The 23,917-nt window shown below is 38.1% G+C and overlaps 1 protein-coding gene across 1 annotated transcript in view; it reads right to left on the bottom strand.

The window, feature by feature from the left end:
* LOC104463742 (diacylglycerol kinase eta-like) overlaps positions 1–23,917 on the bottom strand; it is a gene marked incomplete at both ends in the record, with an annotated part of 34,255 nt that overhangs the window by 6,309 nt on the left and 4,029 nt on the right. The window contains 5 exons of the mRNA XM_010076194.1: positions 25–127; positions 1,343–1,468; positions 2,570–2,676; positions 9,394–9,526; positions 9,856–9,960. Coding sequence (XP_010074496.1) covers positions 25–127; positions 1,343–1,468; positions 2,570–2,676; positions 9,394–9,526; positions 9,856–9,960 — 574 coding nt within the window. The remainder of the gene's footprint in view (positions 1–24; positions 128–1,342; positions 1,469–2,569; positions 2,677–9,393; positions 9,527–9,855; positions 9,961–23,917) is intronic.

Raw genomic sequence — 23,917 nt, 5'->3', positions numbered from 1 at the left:
TGAACACACTACAATACTACGTACCATCAGAATCTATACTGTTTAGTGCTGTTGGAGGTATGATCGATACCTTACACTGGCCAAGTGGACATTTACGAGGATACTGATCTTTACAGGCAGTGTGAACCTACAAAAGAAACAAAAAATTATTTCCCTGCAGTGGAATTTCAACATGAAAGTGTAACTGATACAGTATCTATGTAACGAAAACAGACTAGTATATAACACTTAGGTGTACAGGGAAGAAGTGCCAGACTGGAAAAAAAACCCATGAGAGCGTTCAACCTCAAAGGCTTGTTACTCATCACAGTTTGGAGTACTTGATCTTCCAGTACCCCTACAGCAGACATGAATCATCCTTTCAAGGGGAATTGCTCATCTCCATCCACAAGCAAGGGACAACCAAGTTCCCAGCAGGCAGCATCTGAGCTGGGGCAGCGGGCACACTGTGCACATACAGAGCAATAGCTCTGCACGTGCCTGGTCCACCTGGATGTTCTGGAAGATGTATCTGCACTAAAGCCTGCACACCTACCAAGCCAGACCAACCCACCAAAGGTGGGTCCCATAAACTATGTGTTGGAGAGGCCTCTTCCATAGTTACTGGAAAAACAGGTCACGGTGCTCTCAAACAGGTGCTGCACTTCCCCTCAATTTCAGGTCACCTCCGGAGATGCCAACCATTTTCTACGGCCTACACACAGAGCCTCAGACATCTATATGCCGAAAGCCTCAACAATAAAAAAACCTGCTGACTCTACATTTCTATAGCCTAGTATATGAAACCCATCTTTTTAGAGAAGTTAAAAAAATCAAGAGAAAACTATGTTTTGAGGAAACAGGAATAACATGTAATAGAATTTCAATCAGCAACCTACAGAGAGCATCCTGAAGAAGAAAACGTCAACATTTTGCAGTAAATAAAAATATTACTACAATAATATTAATGAATTGTAATAAATATTAACATTACTAATATTACTAAATATTACTAAAATATTATTACAGCAATATCTACAATAAAAGAGGCAAGAAATTAACACAATATTATCAAGCATACAGAGCAGGCATCTGAGCCTTCAGTTATCAGTTAGGAGAAGGCAGAGAAAACACACTGGATGACAACAGCTATTAAAGAAAAGCTGCATCTGTGGGCGTATGAAAAATTATCTGAAGTATGACAGTCATGAGAAATTACAAACGTTTAAGAGACCTGAGTTTGCGCAAGCTGCCTGCTCCTACTTAATCCAAAAGCAGAGATATGTAATGACAAAATAAAAATAATGACGAGCAATAAAACTGGCAAAATCCTAGATGCTTGGATGTGGTTCATTGCACCTACCATAGCTTTACACCAAAGGCACTTCCAGTCTTGCAGGCGTAAAACACTGCCACAAGTCTTGTCGCAGACTGCACATTTGGCACTAACAGGCAGATTACCCTCTAACCACTGGTGAGGCATAGCTATCTGTGAAGAAGTAATCATACAAGTTAAATTCTCAGAAATTAGAGGCTTTTGTCTCTCAAATATAGGTGGATTTAAACTACTTCCCATAGCTCTACCCTTTCATCAAAGCAGGTATTGCTGACCAGGATAAGTGACACTGATGCTCGCAAGGCAACAGCTATGAAGGTGGACTGCAGAGGTGTTTCACATGCTAGGCAGAAAATGTGACAGTTGAGGAAGGGAGACACATCTCATCCAACTATTCACAGTACTATGGTAGCAACTAACCACAAAACAATGGGGCAGTCAAATCTAGAGACTCCATTAACACAAATAAGTACTCACTCCCTTAACGTTGACTACACGACAAAAACCAAATAAAATAACAGAAATTCAGAAGAATTCTGGGGCTTTACATACCCCCTCAGTCACCATGACTGGTAAGTCACAGGTCTATAAGGCAGTCCCTAAATGCAGTGCAACGCTTTACTCAGTGCAGTCTTTGTCCCAGTAATACCACAGGCAACTCATGACCCTCATAGGTGTGCAACTTAGCACTAACCTTCTAGGAAGAAGTTTCACACCAGTGGCACATACATAGTTGTGTTTGGAAAAATAACCTATCTATCACAATAATGTTCTGAAAAGCTTTTGTAATTTCTCCTGCTTATTTTAAAATGTCCTGCTTTCATCAGTAAAAAGCACCCTCCACATTTCAGTGAATTCTAAGCAGGCCTCCTGGGGAACAGCTATCCATAAGGAGGACACAGAATAGATTGCCAGAACAGCAGGGTAGCAGCGTAAAATACCACCTTTGCTTAAGAGCAGTAGGAACTTCTAGGAGCAATTCTCCAGCTTCAGTGTTTCTCTGCATGTGGGCTTTAAAATCTTATAACACAGCTGCAATCTAGTGCCCACAGACACTAAAATTGTCTTGTGAGATAAGAATATAACTTTCGTTCTAAATACCATGTTCATCTTTGAAAAGTGTTCAGGAATACAGTCACCCACCACTAACTTCAGTGGGTCACATGGCAATGTTTCTGTGCTTAGCTCTTTTTATCTTTTTCTCATAAAGAAGAAACTGCTTTGGAAAATGGTGTAAATATGAATAGTACTTACACCATCTTCATCTTCAATGATGTCTTTTCCAATTGAGGCTAATGTAGTCCATTTGCAGTTATTTGTTGCTCGGACAGCACATCTTTTATGTGCTTTAAACTTACACACTGGAAGGAACACATAAACATGTATACTGTTATTTGCTGTATTCCAGTGATGCATATCTTTAAAAAAATTGAACACAGATATTCCATAAAACAGCCAAGTACATGTCACTTAAGTGTTGCACACACGACACAACCTAACAAAAAAAAAAATTGAGTTCATAATCACTCCAGGTTTAACTCTCTAAAATGAGTTTAACTGCTTAGCTGTGGCCCATGTTAAGTGTGTCCTCAAATCCACATCGGTCTCCATTTTTTTCAGGTACAATGCAAGGTATTAAGGTACAAATATATCTTAAATTGTGCTTTTGCCTTTTCTGATCCTCAAGTGACACAACTCAGATGCCTGGTTTAAATTTGCAAGAGGCAATGGGAGAGTGTTTCACAGAAGTATTTTGCTTCAGGAGCTCTGCTTCTTTGCTTAAAGGATCCTTTTGGGGCACCACATGATGCCTGTTTTCCCAGAAGCTGAAGAAGTGCAGGGTTAGGAGGTGATATATTTATACAGGATACTGTTGGTTACAGTATTTTCCAGGAGACTGCAGTAAGTGAGGAAGAGCCTGACTTCTCACTGGATTATTTATTAAAAATCTACTAATTGGAATACTCAGCACAAGCATGTAGTACAGGCAGACATTTTGACAATCTAATAACTATTTGTATTTTGTTCAACTCAAGTAATATGACTAGTTATTGATATCATATCATACCAAACAGACCAATGCACCCAACTGTTGGTGTTTCTGTTACTGGAAGTGCATGACATCATTCTGTTTAGAGTGCATTATATAAATTATTTTGGCAAAGATCATTAAAGGTTTATGAGAACTAGCCAGCAGACCAGAAGCAGTAGTCTCTTTTCAAACAAATATTTGACAGGAAACCATCAAAAGCTTTGGCCCATTGCTTGTCCACTATTAAAAAACATTAAGCCATGGTACAAAAGGTCTTGTGAATCATAAATTTCTCATTTTAATTCCACTGATACATTTCCAGATCAATTTTAAAAGTGAATTCAGACTACGTAAGCAACATCTGAGCTTGAGAGCAATCCTTCCTGTTCTGTGAGATGTGTGAAAGGATGTGCTAGCTCAAAGAGAGAGAAGCAAACAGAAAAAGGAGTTTTGTTGCTTTTACAGTAACTCCTCCGGTCATTTCAAAAAGCAGCATTCATAGACCCAAAGCGTGCAAATATCCCATATTCCTCAACTAACAGGGTAGGCTCGCATTTTCAAAACAGCTCAGCACTAAGCTGGCTCCAAGTGTCTAAAGAAGTCAGCTCTCACAGAAGCACAGAAAGAGGGGCTGCATTTTCAAGTTTTGAGCAGTTTTGACACTGGAATGTTTTGGAGAAGATATGCCACTGAATTCAGCTTCCTCCTCATAAATGATAGGCATTTGTCTTTGCCACACAGATCAAAATACAACAAATCCGGGATGAGAGGAAACAGGAAATGCCAAATTACAAAGGTGTAATGAAGTAAGGGAATTTTCAATCCTATTGCGCTATGATTCAGCGAGATCTCAGGACCCTGTATTCAACCTCTGCTCTCTCAACAAGGCAAGGACAAATTCAAACCCAGGATCTGAAGAGCTGTAGCAAGCCACACCATGGATGGCAATTGACAGCTAATGTCTGCTTTGTGGGTACGGTATATAACTCACCACATCTCAGATCAGACTTTTTGTAGGTCACCTCCCTGCAACCCCAATATCATCAAACAACTCATGTGACTCTGAGCATTAAACATTATCAAAAACAATGACCTTAAGACACCGATGTAACTTTTGAGCAAAATACATAGCAGTACAGAAGAGACAGGTATAGAAAGGAAAATTTTAAATAAATCTCAACCTTAGTTACCACTACCTCTTAATTTCTTTTGTCTCAGATGATACTGCATCCCATTCATCAATCAGTCTGTTATCTGAAATCTTTTCAAAACATGCAGACATACTGCTAGACTTCAATTGCCACTACTTCACCAATTAAAGTTAAAAGATGAGAAAAGGAAAAATTTAGCCAAACCAAGTCTATAATATTCATAGAATGTTATTTTCAATTTTAATTTCCTCTGTAAATGTTCCTAGCTGGAATATGAAGCAGGTCTTTCAGAAAGCCAATGAAGAGAACCACTTAATTAGCAAACAGCTGTCACAGTGGTACCAACATCTGCTGTCAGACACAGTGATTAAATCTAGAGCTGTTATTATCCGTAATGAAGAAAATTCAACATTACTGAACATTATATGATGGGATCTCTTGCACAGAAAAAACCCACCTTTGTCACAGAACTCTTCTGTCTCAAAGGCCTTTCCTTCTAACCACTCGCCAATAAATTCAACTATATTGACAGGACACTCGATTCCCCCCCACCCCCCAAACTTACCCCTCTATTGCCAACTATTTTACGATGAGTTTTCTTTTCTGTGTTCTTTAGAGAACTGCCTCAGACTGTTCTTTCCTAACTTCAAAGGCCAAAGACAAAGTTTTGAAATGGAAGATCCCTGAGCTGGTATCTATAGTTTAAGTTGCCAAGATGGAACGATTTGTCTTCAGGTATTCCAAGAAACCTGCTGGGTTTGTTTCCAAGAATGCTATCACATGACGTATGGACAAGTCACAGTGAAAACAGAGTGACTCACATGAAAACAGCAACCTAACTTCACTCCAATTTGAAGCTATGTCTACATTATACAGGATAAAATTCAGTAGTTTATTGGTAGTTTCTACTATTCTCACCCAAATAATAACTCTCTAACTTAATTCAATATTACAAACAGAGTGCCAAAAGAATACTCATATTACAAAGTCAAGTACTGCAAAGTTAAGTTAATCATGCAACTGTAATATAGCTTCCATATGCAAGTGTAAAGTCTGCAGTTATATGATCATACACTTTTTGAGAACAGGACCCTCATTTACTGCATGCAATGGATGGTTCTTGATAACTATGGAGCTGTGTTGTACTCTGGTTCCTAATAATTTTCAATAGGTATTTGCCTTATTTACCAAAAGCTAATGAAATACTGCATTTTAGACACCAATATTAGTTTCTTCCTGGCCTTTAATAATAATCATCATCATCATAATCTCAGAACTACAACAAGTAAGACCTTTTTATTCAATACTGACTGCTTCATTCACTATTCACATTTGCCCATTTAGAAAATGTGGCAAAAATCCTGGAGACAATGACTACCCAAGTAACGCGTGTACAATACGCTGTTCAGTGGGTAAGAAGAAGAAGCGGGTTTTGTGGGGAAAAAAAAAAACAATCATCATGACAAAAGACCAAGTGCACAAAGTGCATTTGCAGAGACAATTTAATCCCAGTATTTTCTTATTGCTTGACTCCATGCTCTTAAAGCATTCTTTCAATATCGTTTGTTTGTGCAATTCATCACAGGAGAAAGCATCTCACTTAAACTGCAATCTCCAGTTTATTAGGTATATTTGATATTCAACAATCAAGATTCAGTCATTATGATGAAAATGCTACATGAAGAAATACATCTTCGAGAATAATCATAAAGGCAGTGTTCCACTGGCAATGACTTGGATAGAAATGCAGTATTAACACAGAGTAAGGCTAGAGCTTGGAAAGAGTTTCTGTAGCTAATGATCTATAGTTCTTTAGGTTTCTTGGCCTAAACATTCCATATATCCCCATGTTTATCTGACAACGTCTTAGGCTTAGACTCCTGAGCATACAGCAAGCTAAACTCTGAATAAGAGAAACATTTGAGGAGCATAAAGAACAAAAGCCTTACTTGATTCAGATAGTTCGGAGTAATTTCCAAAGCAAGGTAAAAAAATTACAATTTCTCTGTCCCAGTAAAGACTGTGGACGAATGCTGCGGAGATCAGTCCTTTAGAGCTAGCTAGAGCAACACAACACACAGACAACATTTGAAGACAAAAAAGAAGGAACCAGTTGGAGGAACAGCACTGCATCTAAAAGGAGTGTACAATTAAATTTTTTAAAAGTCATTTACATCTTCAGTTTGATATACATATTGTTTCTTTGACTTCTAAAAAGAGGCAAGTTCACACTACAGTCTTTTCCCTAGCAAAGGTATTAGCATACCCCTCTTTTCCTACACTGGCTTCCATAAAACTTAAAAGAGCATCTTCAGGTTGGCCTGCAATTTATTTGGTCAACCTTTGCCAAACGCTACTGGGAGGGAAGATGCCCTGAAAAAAGAAGGCACCCATGTTATTTGCAAAAGAAATAAGGCTTGTTGTGTGGTCAAACTGAAAAAAAACCTGTTGTGTAGTGCTGCTGGAGACCAGCAGGTCTAAGAGAACAAAATATTACAGGACTGATCTTCTAAAGTACTGTAAGCTGCAAAATATCAGCAATGGGATTTATTTTAATTTTTTACCTACAGTTTACAAGCAAGAATCAGACTACAAAGAGTACAAAGACTCTAAGCTACTTTCAAGATAATTTGGTGTGCCAGTAACCCAAACCACTGAGAGGAGGAAGAGCTCCAATCTCTTTTGAGAAGAAGCCTCTCACGCTTCTCAATACAAGACAGAACAGAGTAGCCTGGGATCAATTACCACACATATAATTGACTTTAGAGCAGATACAAATTGATTCCCAGTGTAGAGCAGTGCTGGAGGTTTCAGATGCCAGGCATGAATATTTAAACAGGTTTTTTTAAAGATATAATGAGAAAAAGTAACACAGAACAGGTCTGGGGAATCTCTATACTTCCTATATCATCTCTTCAAACAGTGTATATTGCTAACACGAGGTAAGTAAAAAAAAATAAATGGTGAAATGCATTAGAAGTGCACATGACAGAAACAAGTAAATATGAACTCAGTCACATATGAATTTCAGACAAAGAAGTACTTTCAAACCAAAATACACTTCTTATATGAAAAAAATAAGGGTGGTTAAACATGGGTTTTTACAGATATACAGAATCTGGGACAAAGTATGAGTATTCCAGTAGAAGAGTCAATCTTTGACTGATTTACATTAGAAGCATAATTAACGATCTCCTTTTATTTTTAAAAATAATTGGAAAATAGAAAATAAATGTAAACTAGTAGCTAAAAAGTAAGAGGAGGTAAGTGCAATAGACAAAAGAATATAATTGTATCTACATATAAACCAATACAGGTCATTCATGCTTATGAAACCGTGAACCAGTGAAAGCAAATCCAATATACCATCAAGAGACATTCGTAAAAACTGCTGAAAAATCAACTGGCATCAGAAATGTGGATATATGTAGTATTAGTTTGTAATAAGTTACAAAGGAAGCCAACAAAATCCAAATCTGGAAATTAAGGAAATTTCCTTAATGTAAAGTTAACGCCAATGCCTTGGAAATTAAAACCATACTTAGAAGTAAATTAAGGCACTGAAAGACAAGAAAATTATGAACTACAACCATTAACACTGATAATCTTACAGGAATAATTCTTGTTAAACAACCTTTTAAAATAGATATAATATTAACGTCTGAAAGGATAAATTCTTTATGAAAGGAAAGACGCTTTTCCTTTGCCTGAGCAAATATAACTGTATTTGTACACAGAGGTAATACAACTGCATTTTAGTGAAGCACACGATACTTCCATCTGCCAATATCAGACATTGAAAATACTATAATTCCCTTAAAACTGTCCAAGCGACTTATATGCAGTGGAAAACATACACCAGAGAAGCTGGAAGTAACTATGCTACTTCTAATTTCTATGGAACAGGTTCATCCTGTTCCTTCGCAACTGCACCATTAGCTACATTAAAAGCATGGACAATTCAGGACAGTGGGTTAATGTTTCCTTTGTAAGATTTCCTTAATACACATTATTATGCTCAGACCTCAGGTATTATAACAGCATCAATAACAGAAATGCATTTGCAATTGGGCAGCATGCATCCAAAAATCAAGTTATGAATGGTGTAAGTAACTGTAACTCTTTTCCAGACATTTTGCCATTTTGGTAATTAAGTATCTCAACATTTCCTATATATCATAAGGTCACACCGATGCTTTGTTTTCCGCTGGATTCTAACACAAGCAGACTGGCTACTGCTTTTTCACAGAACTTGCAGCAGAACATAAATAAGCTCTTTCAGGTTTATTATAAATATTTGTTTGCAAAAGCCCATTCCTCCAGATAAGCTTAATGCTGAAGCCTTTGCCACACCTCCTTTTTCTTTGTGCTGGATTTCATATGTTGAACCATCAAAACACAAAGGCATCTGTCCTGTCTGTACCGCAGAATCAGGCAGCAGCAAAAAAGCAAACAAAAATTGGCGGGAAAGAGGTTGTAGTGCTGAACAAAATGTTAAGAATTCTTATAGATTTTGGGCAGAAACTACCATTATGATTTTTCTCCTGAGGAATGCCAATTCTGCAAACCAGTAAGACTATTTTGTTTCACATCTACGTTTTTGAAGGGCAAACCAAAGAAATCCTATCTTCTCTTGCAAACCGTCCACCCAGGCACACACATTCCAAACTGCTCACTCCAGCAGAAACAGATGAGAAAAAAGGCACCCGGAGTGCTAAGATGGGCCCGATCATTAGCAATCCCTCTGGCCAAAAGAAAGTCACTCTAGTGAATAGATTTCTCCCTTCAGGCTTTTTTCTCACTCATTATTTTCAGAATCACTTGTCTTAAACTTTCAGCCATCTGTCTACATACGCAGCATTACAAACCGGGGGGGAAAAAAGCATTTCTTTTACCTTCACAAGACAGGCCATGAGATGTGACTCCAGAGAGGCTCTCTCTACACACATTACAGAAGGTGGGTCGGGCGTGGGAGCAGGCGTACCAGTTATGCATCCCTGAGAAATGTTCCACATTAAACTGTGCGGTCTAGTAAAGGAGAAGTTAAGACAAATTTGCAAGTACAGAACACAGCTACGGTGACTGAAATTTCCTATGGTTCCATATTACAGGGAACAACAATGCAATGTTCACCAAAAGTATTTTCCAAAGAGTATTTAACCTGCTCTCCCTCCAAACTTCTAAACACAAGTGTGATAATAAGCTCTCATTTTGCTAGTAAAGTTCTTAACATGAAGCTTCACCTTGACATTACACACACTTTTCACACTATGGAGGGTGAATACACTCCAGTTCTGTGTCCTGTAGCTTGATCTGTTGAGCTAGAACAGGTTGCACTAATAGGGATGTCAACTTACCTCATAGTGTTCTCTGGACTGAACGGACTTCAGAGAGCTTATCCAGTCCTCCATTTCTTTTCTGTTCTCAGCACACAATATTAGCCTCCTAAATGGAGTGATTATCTGGAAAAGATAATGCATTCTGATTAATCCCAATATTAAAAATCATTAAGACTGTAATATTTAACATAGTATTTTTGGGGAGATGATGCAAAAAGGAAGACACACCCTAGATCACAAGACATTAAACGCTTAGAAATATTTTCTTTAATACACTACCAACAATGAAGGACTTTGCTTTTCCTTTTTCAGTTCCCGAGATTCGAATCAGGCTTCGGTGTAGGTCTTTAAGATCTATATTGATCATTCCTCCTTCTCAGCTCTTTCTGTCTATGCACTGAGATTTAAATACTCAAATGGCAGGCACTGAAATTGCTAAAACAACTGTTCTGGAAATTACTAATTGACTAAGATTGCAAACCTATTTCATAACAGCATTATAGCAATTGCAAGGTCCATTCCAATTGCTAGAGACAAAAACATATCAAAATCAAAAGCCTGGAAGTCATAAACAATAAAAGCTTTCATCATAGTTATCATTCTTGTACACTGATATTAAATTTACACAAATTTAAACATACATAAATTTAAAACAGAACTTTGTATATAAAACCCAGTATAGGAAGACATAAAAATCTTTATAAAAGGACAAAGAGAACAAAAGCAAACAGCTTAAGCCATATCCTGCTAGGATGGTTGAATTAATTTCTGGAACAAGTTGATTTTGGGGAGTTTTCAGAGGTCTGGAGACAGATTCTGGAAATCTGAAAATACTGTATCTAGGAGGTTCAGAGTATAAGCTGTTTTCCCCTTTCCCTCACCAGTAGAAAAATAATTAAAATAACATGAAGGCACCAGAAACTATCAGCTAACTCCCACTGAAATTATTTTGAGAACTACACTAAAATAGACGGAGCAGTTACTTACAAAGCAAAGAATTTAAAACAAAATAAGTATATAAAATTAAAGGAAAGTTATTTGGTTTGCTGTAGGAAGTCTGAAAAATAAAATTAAATCCTTTATCAGTGTTACGCATAAATCTATTGCATAGCACTGTACCACCCACACTTGCAAACTACTTAAGTAAAACAAAGAAAGGACCACTGAAAAATGATAGCTCTGAGTATTGTTTTAAATGCTACAGGCTAGATATTGTAACATTTGCACAATATTAGTAAACACTTATCCACAGCTGCATTTACTTACCCAGTCTCTGCCGTAAATCGTCTCTAGCCTTTATCTGTCCTATCCACTTCTTCATTAAACTGAGCTGCACTTTAACATATCTCAGAGGCAACGTAACTGAAGTGCAGCAAGCTGCAAGTCACATGGAGGGGAGGCAAAAACCCTGTGGGCTTCCTTCCCCCCCCCCCTTTTTTTTTTTTTTATGTACTCACTTCACATAGAATGGAATAGTTTCTCTGTTTTCTATTTCCTTCAATCTTGCTTAAGTTTTTTTAATAAGGTTTATTAGTAGCTCTCTGTGGCTCTTCCTAAAGAACAGTTAATGCAAAGAGCAATGCTTCTCTCATTAGTTTGGAGCCAAACAGACGCTTTATTACTTCAAAATGTTTTTCTAGGCCAGGTCATCAAATGAAGCCCAGAAAAGCCATTAAATCATAATATAACCCTGGCTCCAACAACAATCAGCATTCTGCTGGAATTTCCAGGTTTTAGTGGACTCAGAAATCTTATCTCGGCAAATACACCCACCACATTATTTCCTATTATATAGCATGACGTTAAAATATGGATTAAGTAAAGACAAGTCCACCCAAAACTCTGCACTTTACGTCCATCCTTCCCCCATGCTCATTACTGATGCTGACCTGTTACCAGATGTTGTGAAATGCCATTAAGCAACAACAGCTGCATTTACTGCTGAAGACTCCTGACAATCTCGATCTTTTCAAGTAAAATTTATTTATGCTACTCATGTCTTTAATACCACTGACCACAGAAATCCCCTGTGTGTCCCCCTTCTCTCCCCTCCCGAAATCAAGGCCTTAGTTCAGCTGTTCACACATAGTTATCTAGGGTCAATGGAGGTGTCATTTGCTATCCAAAGCATTGGCACAGGGCAGGTAAATATGACAGAGGACCAGAGCACCTGCAACAGCAGCTATAAGTAAGCCAGGTGGGACACCAAAGGCCGTCTCAGAAGGTACTACACACCCACGTACTGGCAACCAAATCATGTCACCAAACATTGCTAACTAATGAATGCAAATATACCAGAAATTCCTATATCCCAACTTCATATTAAATTCAGAGCATAACAAACATAATGAAGTTCAGAGCATTTCAACTGTGTAAAAGTTAAATTATATACTGACGATCACATAAATGTAGGATCAATTATTATTAGTGCTATAAAGTGGAAAGTTGGAAGACAGATTCGTAAATACAGCATCTATAACATGATGATTACACTGCATATTCTCTTTGATTTATGTATTTTTAACAACAAACTTTAAGAAGGAATATGATAACATGAAAAAAGGCAAAATACATTATATGCAAAAAGTACTGACAATGCTTGGAGTTTTGATTAAAAAAAAAACAAAAACAAAAACAAAACAAACAACAAACAAACCACTAAGCAGTCCATTTACGTTTTCATCTATTTCAGTCTCCAAAATCATGGACAACATGTACTTTCGCTATTTATTAGATATTTCACATAACATAAGAACTCAGTGAACCAAGGAAGTGATTAGCAAACAATAAGAAATGTTTTTTCCTAAATGTAACGCACTATTTAGACTTGAAAAGTATTCCCAAAGGATGCTGAGGAGACCATAAGTATAAATGTCTAAAAAGGCATTTGACAAATTCATCACTAATAGATGCATCATATACTATAACGCACAATACCTGAAACCTTCAACTTCGCAAGTACTGAAAAATCCAACAGTGAGTGAATGTTGGGAAGTTACACAAGAGGAAGAGTCGCTGTACATGCCCTGCTGCTTGTGCACCTTTCTTGAGCTTTCTTCTGCTACTGTTATTATACTACTTGGATTTAGTGTGGTTTTATGAGCTTTACACTAAAACTGAGAATAGCTATTCCTACTTGTCCTAAACTTCAGAATGACTTCCTGTACCTTATTTGTATTTACACAGAAGGAATGCTTTCTTATGGATGCTTACAGAAGTTTATGATTAACTAACTAAAGTGGGATGTTTCGAGTGCATTCATTAAAGACAGATGAACTTGCATGCAGACATAATAAAAATGAATTTAATTGTCCTTAAAACTATTTCCCAGACACGTAAATTTAGATTTTACTAGTGATCTTATCTCATTGCATGTAGTCATATTGAAAGTCCTGTATCTTTTCTTCCACGGACAGAAGTCAGTATCTTTTCTTCTATTACATATTGCCTTTTTTTTTTTTTTTTAAATTTATGCTCTCTGCCCAAAATATTATTATTTATATATCACTTTAAATATGCTAAACTCAAGAGACAAAAAGAAATTGTATAATACAATGACAAAGGAAGTGTCACAGGATTCACTGGAAGACCAGTGAGATAACATAAGAAAACTCTTAAATCTTGGAGGAACTCAGGTGCTAATAGTTCACATGCTGACAAAGCAGAAGACAAATCAAAAAGGATGAAGACAGGCAAAAGGCCTTAAAAATAAATAAATCAAGTGGATTTAATTTAGAAGATTAAGTTACTCTGAAAATTTTCACCGTTGCCAAGTAGCCAAGAAGAAGTCATTGCTGATTTTGGAAGAGAGAGTTATCAAAGCCAGATACCGCAGTACCTTGGAAAGTAATGAAATTGAGGTAGTGGGAATAAAAAACACTTTTAATGCAGTAGGCGTAGGGGTAAGAGTGAGCATACACAGTGTTAAAAGTTTAAGACAAACAACACAAGTCCTCAAACATCATAGAGAATAAAGAATGTCTGTACAGGAAGAAAAATGGCCCATTACTGCAATAATGTTCCTGTTATGTTCAGAAAAATAGGGGGCTTTTTGACTGGGGAATGAAGGAGAGAACAAGAGGACATTGTTCAGTTTGCCACCACACAGGTCTTGCCATAATTGGGATTTTCACACATGTTGACAATAGGATGATCTGGCTTATAAAAATATCCACATACTCATATATATGTACATGCACATCTGGAAATTACTTCGATGAAAATTACACAGTCAAGTTTTGGGTCACTAGTGCAACTTTTCTCTCAGACAGCACCTATTAGGAACAAGCTTAACATCTTGAAAGGAAACAAAATTGCTATTAAATTCAGTGTAAATTTAAAAGCACCTTTCACTTTCAATGGGGCTAACTTCACTGATAACATTTTATGTGCCTTCAGCCCAATGGGTTTAGACTCTACAATCTGTAAAATAAAATCATAAAGAGATCAATTAAAGTCTATTGCCTGATTTTTAACATCTTTTATCACATTAGCAATAGATAAGAAAATACAGTTCCCAAAGCTTGGTGGCTATATTTCTGCTTTCCTCTATCAATTCAAAGAAAAATGCAGATGCTACATTTGCTAATCAAGAAAATAATGATCTACAACTCAGCAGCAACACAGCAGCTATTGTAAAGCACCCTGCTTCCTGCAACATGATATTTGCATTAAAGCACCTTCTGCTGCCCTAAACTATTATCAGGCATTACACTAATGGCACTTGGTATGGCTTAGCTCGAATTGACATAGTAATGTAGAAACACTTAGAATCCAAAATGGGCAGGGAAATGGTTTTCCTGTTTTTTGAACAGATACTTTTAAAATATCTTGCTGGAACTAATGAAGAGAGGATGATATAAAGAGAGAGAGCACCCTTACCTCTCCTTTTAGGGACTGCATCCAATGCCTGGGGGCATGAAGGTAATACATTTAATGCTTTGTAACTTCTTTGTGCTTCAGGATGCTGGCAAGTGAGTTCTGGCAAATACCAGGATAACATGTTATGCATACCTTGTTTTCTGTCTGCCCCTGCATTTCCCTGTCCTTATGCATGTGAGTCTGCAACGGATGAATTCACCACCATCACAGTGGTGGGAGTAGACTGCTGACTGGGGTCACTGCTGCTTCCTTACCTACCAGAACTTGTCTGCAAAAATCACAGTACTAACAGTTGGGCAGCTTTCTACACTAATTTACTGGATTCCAGATACTAAATAAATTATAACAGTACTGTCACTGGCAAAGGTGTAGTTGGTGCTTTATGGTGAATCGTCACTTATTTTTTCAAGATGAGCCAAGCCAGGCAAAAGTATAAATTACGAAGGGAACGGAGGATTTAAAAGCAGGGCAAGCAATAAATGACTATTATATTTGCCTGAGTACAATACAGAATTTATAATCAGAACAATTAGCTCTGTCTACCAGACTAAAATGTTGCTTCCCTCTTTTTGCTGTCCTTCTCCTCTTTCACTATTGCCAAGCTCAGAAGTAATGAAGTAACGTGTGGTTTTGGCCACGATACAAACTCTTAGGAGGGGGAAGAGAATGGTTAGTCACACACAGCACCTCCTGCAGCAGTACACCAGGACAAGTGCGCTTAACTAAAAGGCAGGACAAAAGCAGTTACATCACAGAAACAGGTTAGAACGTCTACTCTGACTTCACTCTGCAGCAGAATCCAGCCCAGGTATTTAGGCTTTGCCTTATACCACATCTAGCAAAAAATGAAGGAGCATCTCTCAGAATACAACCAGGCACATAAAGGACAAGACAGTGATTGGGAGCAGTCAGCATGGATTCACCAAGGGGAAGTCATGCTTGACCAACCTGATAACCTATGATGAATATGACTGGCTTGGTCCATGAAGAGACAAAGGTGGATAGTCTGCCTTGCCTTCAGTAAGGCTTTCAGCACTGTCCCTTAAGATCCTCATCGAGAAGCTGACGAAGTATGGCCTAGATGAGCAGACAGTGAGGTGAGCTGAAAACTGGCTGAATGGCCAGGCCCAGAGGTTTGAGATCAGTGGCACAAAGTCTAGTTGAAGGCCAGTGACTAGCAGTGTCCCCAACGGCAAATACTGGGTCCAGTCCTGTTTAACATCTTCACTAATGATCTCAATGATGGGGCAGAGTGAACCGTCAGCAAGTTTGCTGATGACTCAAAACTGGGAGTCGTGGCTGATATGCCAGAGGTTTGCGCTGCCATTCATAGGGACCTTGACAGGCTGAAGAAATAAGCTGACAGATATTTCATAAACTTCAACAAGGAGAAATCAAAAGTACAGCTGGGAAGGAACAAACTCAGGCATCAGAGTATCCTGGGGGCCACCCAGCAGGAAAGTAGCTTTGCAAAAAATGACCCGAAGGTCCTGTTGGACAACAAATTGAACATAAGCCAGAAATGCACCCTTGCGGCAAAGGCGGCAAATGGTATCCTGGGCTGCATTAAGAGTGTTGCCAGCAGGTGGAGGGAGGTGATCCTTCCCCTCTGCTCACCACTGGTAAGTCCACACTTGTAGTTCTGTGTCCAGTTCTGGGGTCCCCAGTACAAGAGAGACATGGACATACTGGAGACAGTATGGGCCACAAGGATGATAAAAAGACTGGAGCATCTGACATATAAGGAAAGGCTGAGAGAGCTGCGACTGTTTAGCCTGGAGAAGAGACGGCTCAGGGGGAATCCTATATACGTAAATACCTAAATGGATGATGCAAAGAGGATGGAGCCAGGCTCTTTCCACTGGTGCCCAGTGGCGGGTTAGGAGTCAATAGGGCACAAACTGAAACACAGGAGGCTCTATGTGAACACCAGGAAACACTTTTTTTACTGTGAGGGTGACCGAGCCCTGGCACAGGTTGCTCAAGGCAGCTGTGGAGTCTCTATGCTTGGAGATACCGAAAAACTGTCTGGACATGGTCCTGAGCACCTTGCTCTAGGTGGCCCTGCTTCAGCAGGGGGGTTGGACAAGATGACCTCCCGACATCTCTTCCAACCACCAAATCACTCTGTGATTCTGTGAACACAGAATCCAGGTAAATCAAGTAATCCAGTTACGACATGTCCAGCCGTGAACTGTAAAACAGATCCAAAAAGTATCCAACAAAGGTCACTTTGTCAGAAATCTACAGTACCTCAAATTTGACCTCATGTATCCTATGTCAACCAACTGCTAACAGGAAAATATTATTCCTTCAGAAGTACAACCTTATAACAAGACAGTTACAAGAAGCAGGGTAGGAAAGTTTCACAAATTTGGGCTGAAGAACTATAAATTTGTCTCAAATCAGTATTTAAATATAGCAAAAACAATAAACCATTCTTGTAAATGTAAACTGGAAAGTGCTCTACGTAGTTTAAGGTCTGCAAGTTTCTTTAAAGTCCTTACATAAAGCTTTAAGTACATTACTTCACACAGCTGTGCCTTTAGCTAGATTCACCAGCTCATTACAAGTCTACCAGATGGGATGGCTTCTGTGCTTAACGGAAAACACTTAGGTATATATTAATGGCATTAGGTGCAAAGTTACACAAAATAAAACAGCAAGTGACTGTTTTTTTCATCTGTAATAACAGATGTCTGTTTAAACCTGATCCAGCTGCTTGAAGCCAGGGAACCTTGTGCACTAGAAGCAGGAAATTTACTCCATGTTTACACCAATGGCTTTGTTTATAAAACTATTGCATATACAGGAACTGCATTGAGGGATACTTTTTAAGGTTTGTGCAGGTATTTTAACCACTTTTAAAGCAAGAAGAGAAAGGCACGTCAAAGAATACGTAAGCGTAAAATTGCAGGAAGAACTAAATCTGGCAATCCTCAGTGCTTGTTCTGCAAATGCTCCACCTGCTTCACTGGTGCTATACCATAAGTTCAGAGAAGAAAATAAAATATATTTTTAATGCATTTAGTTCTATGCAAACCTACTTCTTGTGTTTGACAAATTAAAGAAACTCTTAGAAAACTAAAGGAAGAAAGAGAGACATTTCTGTGAGCTATTTTTGAAAAATTTCTGCTTAAGTTTGAGATTTGGGGAAAACAAGCTCCAGGTCAATGTAACTAGAGCCAAAATGTACAATATAGCCCCGAATGGTCACATTTTAAGCATCTCATTGTTTTCCTCTTCTGAAAAGTGTTTAGTTTTCTTGTAATAGCTCAATCCCAAGCGATTTATCTATGGATTTTACCCTCACAGCTGAAATGCTTTATTGTTTTTTCATAATGAAAGTTAAAGCTTCAATGTCTCCAGACACTCTAGGGAACGGGAAACAGCGCATCAAGCCAGAGATAAGGAGCTTAAAACTTGAAAGTCACACCCAAAGCTACCCAAAGAGCTCTCAGCTTCATTGTTTTTTTGTCACTGTCAGAGGGTGGGGGGAAATGAGCAAATGCTAAATGGAGGAAAAAAACCCTAAGCGCATCACAAGTGCACGTTAATTGCTTTTGTCTAACTTTTTTTTCCTCAGCATATTAATTTGCTATTTTGGTTTTTGTTTTGTTTCTAAGCTACCTGAATATAGAAAAAACAAACAAACAAACAAACAAAAAAAAAAAAAACCAACAACCAAGCCTGAGTGGAAAATTGAACAAAATGGAATACACAAAGCACTTCCTTCTCTTTCTGTGGTTTGGGTATTGCTTGAGCTGGGACCACCAAAAAGCCTTCTTCATTTAGAGGTTAATCAGCATCAGTATGAAACAGCAAGTAGTTCACAACTAGGGAAAAACTAAATCCATCCCAAGAGTTAGCTACTCGTGCAAAGCTGAGTCACGCTGGTGAGGCCAGCACAGGAACTTGAGCTGTTTCCAGCCATCATCTACCTCCAGGAGATAATAAGAGGCCCAGAGATCTTAATGAATGTCACTCCAGGACCTCTGTCAGCCCTGCGTTAGGCTGCAAACAGGGCACAGGGAATGTCTGGACATGCCATTCCCCAATCTTGAAACGGTGCCATGTGGTGACCCTTCTGATAACTTAAAACGCAATGCTTCTGAGAGTGGGATTCGGCTCACAGAGGAAGGTACTTTAAGTAAAGACATCTGCAAATGTGCCTGAACTCCCACCATCATCAGTATATACTGTTAGCAATGTTAACACTCAGCTGGAATGCACAGGTAATTTCAAAGTGTACCCAAACCCAGGAAGTTATTGCACTCTTAAAGGATAAATACAATGTAAAGTATGCTAAGAGGAATCCTAAGAATAGCACCACACACAGTACATAGCACTTTACCGATATTTCTTCTGTTTTCACACAAATAATTTCACAATACTAATATAAGCTCATTATCCATACCTGGATAATTTCATTATTATTATTGTTATTATTATTGTTATTATTATTGTATTATTATTCTTATTACTATTATGCAATTAAGATACACCTACAGTAGAGGTTCAAGCAGACTAAAAAGTGTTCACACAAGACTGTGTTCAGTTAAGCAAATTTAATGTGTAAACTATTTGAAATTTGGTTTATATAAATTCAACAAGAAACAGAACCATGTTTCCAAACACAAATCCATCCCTTTCATGTCCCTGTGGTTTATTAAAGGGAGAACTCAAGCAAGCATGTCTCCCTTCAAGGGAATGCAAGCAGAGACTATATGGAGAAATTTACTCAAAATACATTTTTCACAAAGAAAAAAAACTGCAGATAGCTGTGCTCCAGAGTATTCCTACGGAACAAAACAGAAAGTTTAATAAAACAGGCTAAGAATAAGGCAGTGAAAAAACTTTGCTCAGCAATAGCTGAAACCAGGGGAAACCACCCCAAGTCTGGAATGAGCCAAAGCCTTGAAGGTTGGTTCGTGACCCCATGATCCCAGGAATCTCCCAACACAGGAGTAGCAAGATGATTTCACAGAACAACAGAAATAAGAAAGACAGTGACAAAGAAGCAGCAGAAAGACCAGAAAAGGTCAGAGCAACCTTTAAGTGACTGGCTCTCAGGAAAAAGCAGACTGAGGGAGAATAGTGTCTGAAAGAGGCTTGAGGCTACAAGTAAAGAAACCATCTCCTGATGTCCACTGGGACTGAACTGCAGCAAATTGGACTTTGTAAACAAGCAGCACACCATCACAGAAATACCTCCACTGGCATCCATAAGCTTTTCTATACCTCAAGACCCTGAACTTTGGGCACAGCAAGAGTCAGTAATGAAACTGATGTTAGGTTATTTAAATAGGAAAAAAAAACAGTACGGGGATAATTATTCCCAGCCTTGAGACTGTATCTCTGTCTCTGATACTTGAAGAGACAGTAGACTGGAGTGCCCAAACCCAAAGATGAAAGGTTTTAAACTCCTTTGGGAAAAGGCTGTTCTTGTTTCCTCTTGATGTGGCTTGGGGAAGGTTAAACAGTTCTCACATTCCCTGAAGTTCTTGTAGTCCCTGAAGGAAAGTCTCAATAACAACTCTGAAAAAACCTGTGTGGCAAAAAGGAAGCAAAATGTGTCCAAATCTAAAAAATTAACACTCTCTCTCCAACATACTGCAAAAGTCTGGCAACACATTCTGTTTTCCAAGCCCATCGTGAATATTAGAAGTTAATTTTCTAAAATCAATCAGAAGCAGCTAATCTCAATGACGAGCATAGTGCTTGCTGACTGATGTCAGAAGCAGCAGGGCTGAAATAAACTGCTGAAAAGCAATATGCCTTCAGGCCCGGTTGTAATATTCAACTTGAAATTCTGACGAATCACAAGAATCGAGTTTCCAGTACATTTGGGCAACCTCCCATTAAAAACAGCAGCTGTATAGGAGGATTCAAAGATTAAAAGAATTGGTTTATACTTTAAGCTGGTTCCACATAATTTATATGCCAGTAAACTTTACATCCTCAGCCAAGAAATAGGATATGCTACATTCAGAAATATGGATAGGAAACAGGGTAACCAGAGTTCTGGAAAAAAACAATATAAATTGGAAGAAAACAATATAAATTTTAACCACAGTTGAAGCACAGTTGCTCCAAAATGAGTGAACCTACAAAAAATACCTAACCATCTCAAACTAATAGGTCAAAGGAAAATCAACAAACATAAATGTTTATTTTCTCAAAATCTATCCAAATTTACAGAATATCAAGGACATCACAGATAACTGGATAAAGATTTTTTCGTTTAAAAACATATTAAGTAGAACTCTCTGCTTTCAGGTCAAAGTAAAGTGGTAAGTCAGACCAAAAAAGTGGAAATCACAGAAACAAAACCTTGAACTTTTTGTAAAAAAATTAAATTCAAGGACTAAATTTAACAAAATGCTATGGATGGGTTTTTTTTCCTTTTTATAATATTAAAAAAAAAAACAACAAAATTTATTTCCTTTAATTTGAACTGAATTAAGTACTTCTGTTCAAAAAAGTTAAAGTACCAGGTTGACCCATAATTATTTTTACTTCAGCCATTGAACCATAAAAGACCAATTATTTTTATGTCCTGACCATGTGATGAGATGAAAAGCTAAAGGAAATTTTAAAAGACAGAATAATAGAAATTTTTAATATAGGAAAAGATTAATAGATAATAAGCACCTTCTGATTCCGTTACAAAATTTTGTGGTGCAATTCTTAAACTAAAAGAGAAGTGTAAAGTTCTGGCATGGGAACACAAAAAGACAGCGCAAAATTTTGATTACTTAATTCCCTACCTTGATCACCAAAGCACTTCAGAGATGGCCAAGAAAGGTCAAGAGACAGTACAGTGACTTGAAAAAGTTCAGTGTTTGTAAAAACAAAGAACCACACACCAGAGAAAAACCACAGAAGCATAGATGTATATATGAATTACAGACAGCTCCAAATTAACAGGAAAAGGATCTTAGTATCATAGACAATTAAAAAACACAAAATGTATTGCTGCTGCAGAAAGCAGAAAAAATGTGGGATCCATAAGGAATATAAGTGAGCGTTAATTTAGAAAATAGTCCCAAATATCCGTGACTTGTGCTTCCTGAGTGCCAAACTGGTCACCTCACTTACAAGATGATGCTGCAGAATAACAGTCAGAAGAACAGCAAGAACGGGTAAAAGTACAGAAAAATGTTTAGAAGTATTATTTACCTCAGAAAAGACTCAAATCAAAAGGAGGTAATTAAAAATATAAAACACAGACAGTTTACGGGTTTTTTCTGCCTTTGCCTCATAACACTAGGTGAGAATACTTAATTAAAGCCCAGCACATTAGGGGCTCTCCAATTAAGTGTTTTTCCACAGAATAAATAATCAGACTCTATGGTCTATGTGGTCTATAGCACCACTAAAACCAGGATATCAGCAAAAATTTATGATACTAGACATTCTGTCAAGCATACCCAGAATCCTAGTAATCAATGTTATTGGCTGGAATATTAGGTCTCATTTCCAGCCAATTTTTAATTACTAAGAATTGCAGTAGGCTTTCCAGGACTGCAAATCTGCCTACTGCAGCCTCCTCCCTCGCAAGATGACCACTTTCAAAAGACACATATTCAACAAAAAGTACTTGATTCAGCACCTGAGTCAGAAAGCTGAAAGCAAGGGTCTACATTTTAGATGGCCTGGATGACAAAGCTCTTATCACAGCTAAGGGAGAGTTAGTTAATAATCAGTGGAGTCTACACTGAATCAAGCAATTACAGGAAACTGCTTTAAAGAGCTATTAATCTTATCCTACATACCTAAATTTAGGGGTCTATAAACCCATTCCTGAGTCCCACCCTGAAGTTAGGGCAAGCTGAAGCCCCATCCTGAGTATCATCTAGTATCGTTATTTCTCATATTCCTGGAGGGCACCTTCCAAAACAACTGTGAAATTACTTCTTCTGTTACTCTCAGATGCAATTAGATAACAGAACTAATCTAGCCAGGATTTTCACTTTTCTGAATATACACATAGTAAGAAATTGAGTGTCCATGGCTTTATGTAATTCGTACATGCACTAGAAGTTGGCCTAACTCAAATCAAATGTCTAAAGCCAGCTATACAAAGCAATACTCAAAGCCAGTATTTCTACCCTAAAATTATTATTTTCCATCACAATTATCACAAAAAAAAAAAAACCTAGAACTGAATTAAATGTTTCAAACATCAGTTTGGATTGATTAAATATAGGTGTTGCTACACAATGCCTGTGCATTTTACATGAGACTCTAGTATAGATTTATAATAACCTAGGGGATTTTATACATCCATGTGGCTGAACAACTGAACACCTACAGATTTTTTTCCTCCTCAGTGTGCATCAGTTCTTCATCATGAAAAGCAAGGAAGAGGTAGAAACCTAAGCCAAAAGCTAACCTGTCAAAAATCTCCTTTTAAATCACAATTCACAATCATTTTTGTTGCTGCAAGGAACTTTATTAATTGAACATGCCTGTTCAAGAATCATTTTAGTATTTAAAAATCCCATTCCTTATACTTATTGGAACAAAAGCACGCCACCAATGTCCCACATGGCCGTGCTTGCATGCTGGAGAATACTATTAAGCCTCATTCCTTCTCAAGTCTGTTTTTGAGAACAATAAAGAGATTTTTCTAAATGCACTTGAGATATCAACACGCCATCTTCCATCCCTGCAAACCAAAAAGCATAGGGAATTTCAGCTCGCAGCAGAATTGGTCACTGCGCCATCTGCTTGCATACAATAAGGACGGGAGACCGATTTATCCCCAAAGTCTCCGGAAAGAGGTAACATGCTGTGCAACTACAGTCCTCAGGTTGTACTGAGACAACATAAACCACCCCCTGAGGGAGAAGCAAAGCACTGTGGAAGAAACGTTCAGCAGAGGACCCAACAAGAACTCAGTGCCCACTCATGCCACTGAACTGCAGGCATGAGGTGAGCAAAAGTCCCCGTGGGCTCCTGATGTGGCTGACGGAGAGGGTGATGCAAATCTTTAATGGGTTTAACTGGTTTCTTGACCCTCTTCTCTCTCCTCCCACAGGCTTAGGAGATTGGTATCTCACAAGCAAGCAGGAAGAATCTGGCCTTGAGGGTCTCATATAAAGACTCAGAAGTTAAGGGACAGCTTTTCCTCTATTTAACAGAATCATAGAAACACAGACTGGTTTGGGTTGGAAGGGACCTTAGAGATCGA

Source organism: Pterocles gutturalis, unplaced genomic scaffold (genome assembly GCF_000699245.1).
Source record: "Pterocles gutturalis isolate BGI_N339 unplaced genomic scaffold, ASM69924v1 scaffold16888, whole genome shotgun sequence".
Taxonomy (NCBI): Eukaryota; Metazoa; Chordata; class Aves; order Pterocliformes; family Pteroclidae; genus Pterocles; species Pterocles gutturalis.
Note: the sequence above shows the minus strand (reverse complement) of the source record. Positions and strands in the feature narration are given on the sequence as shown.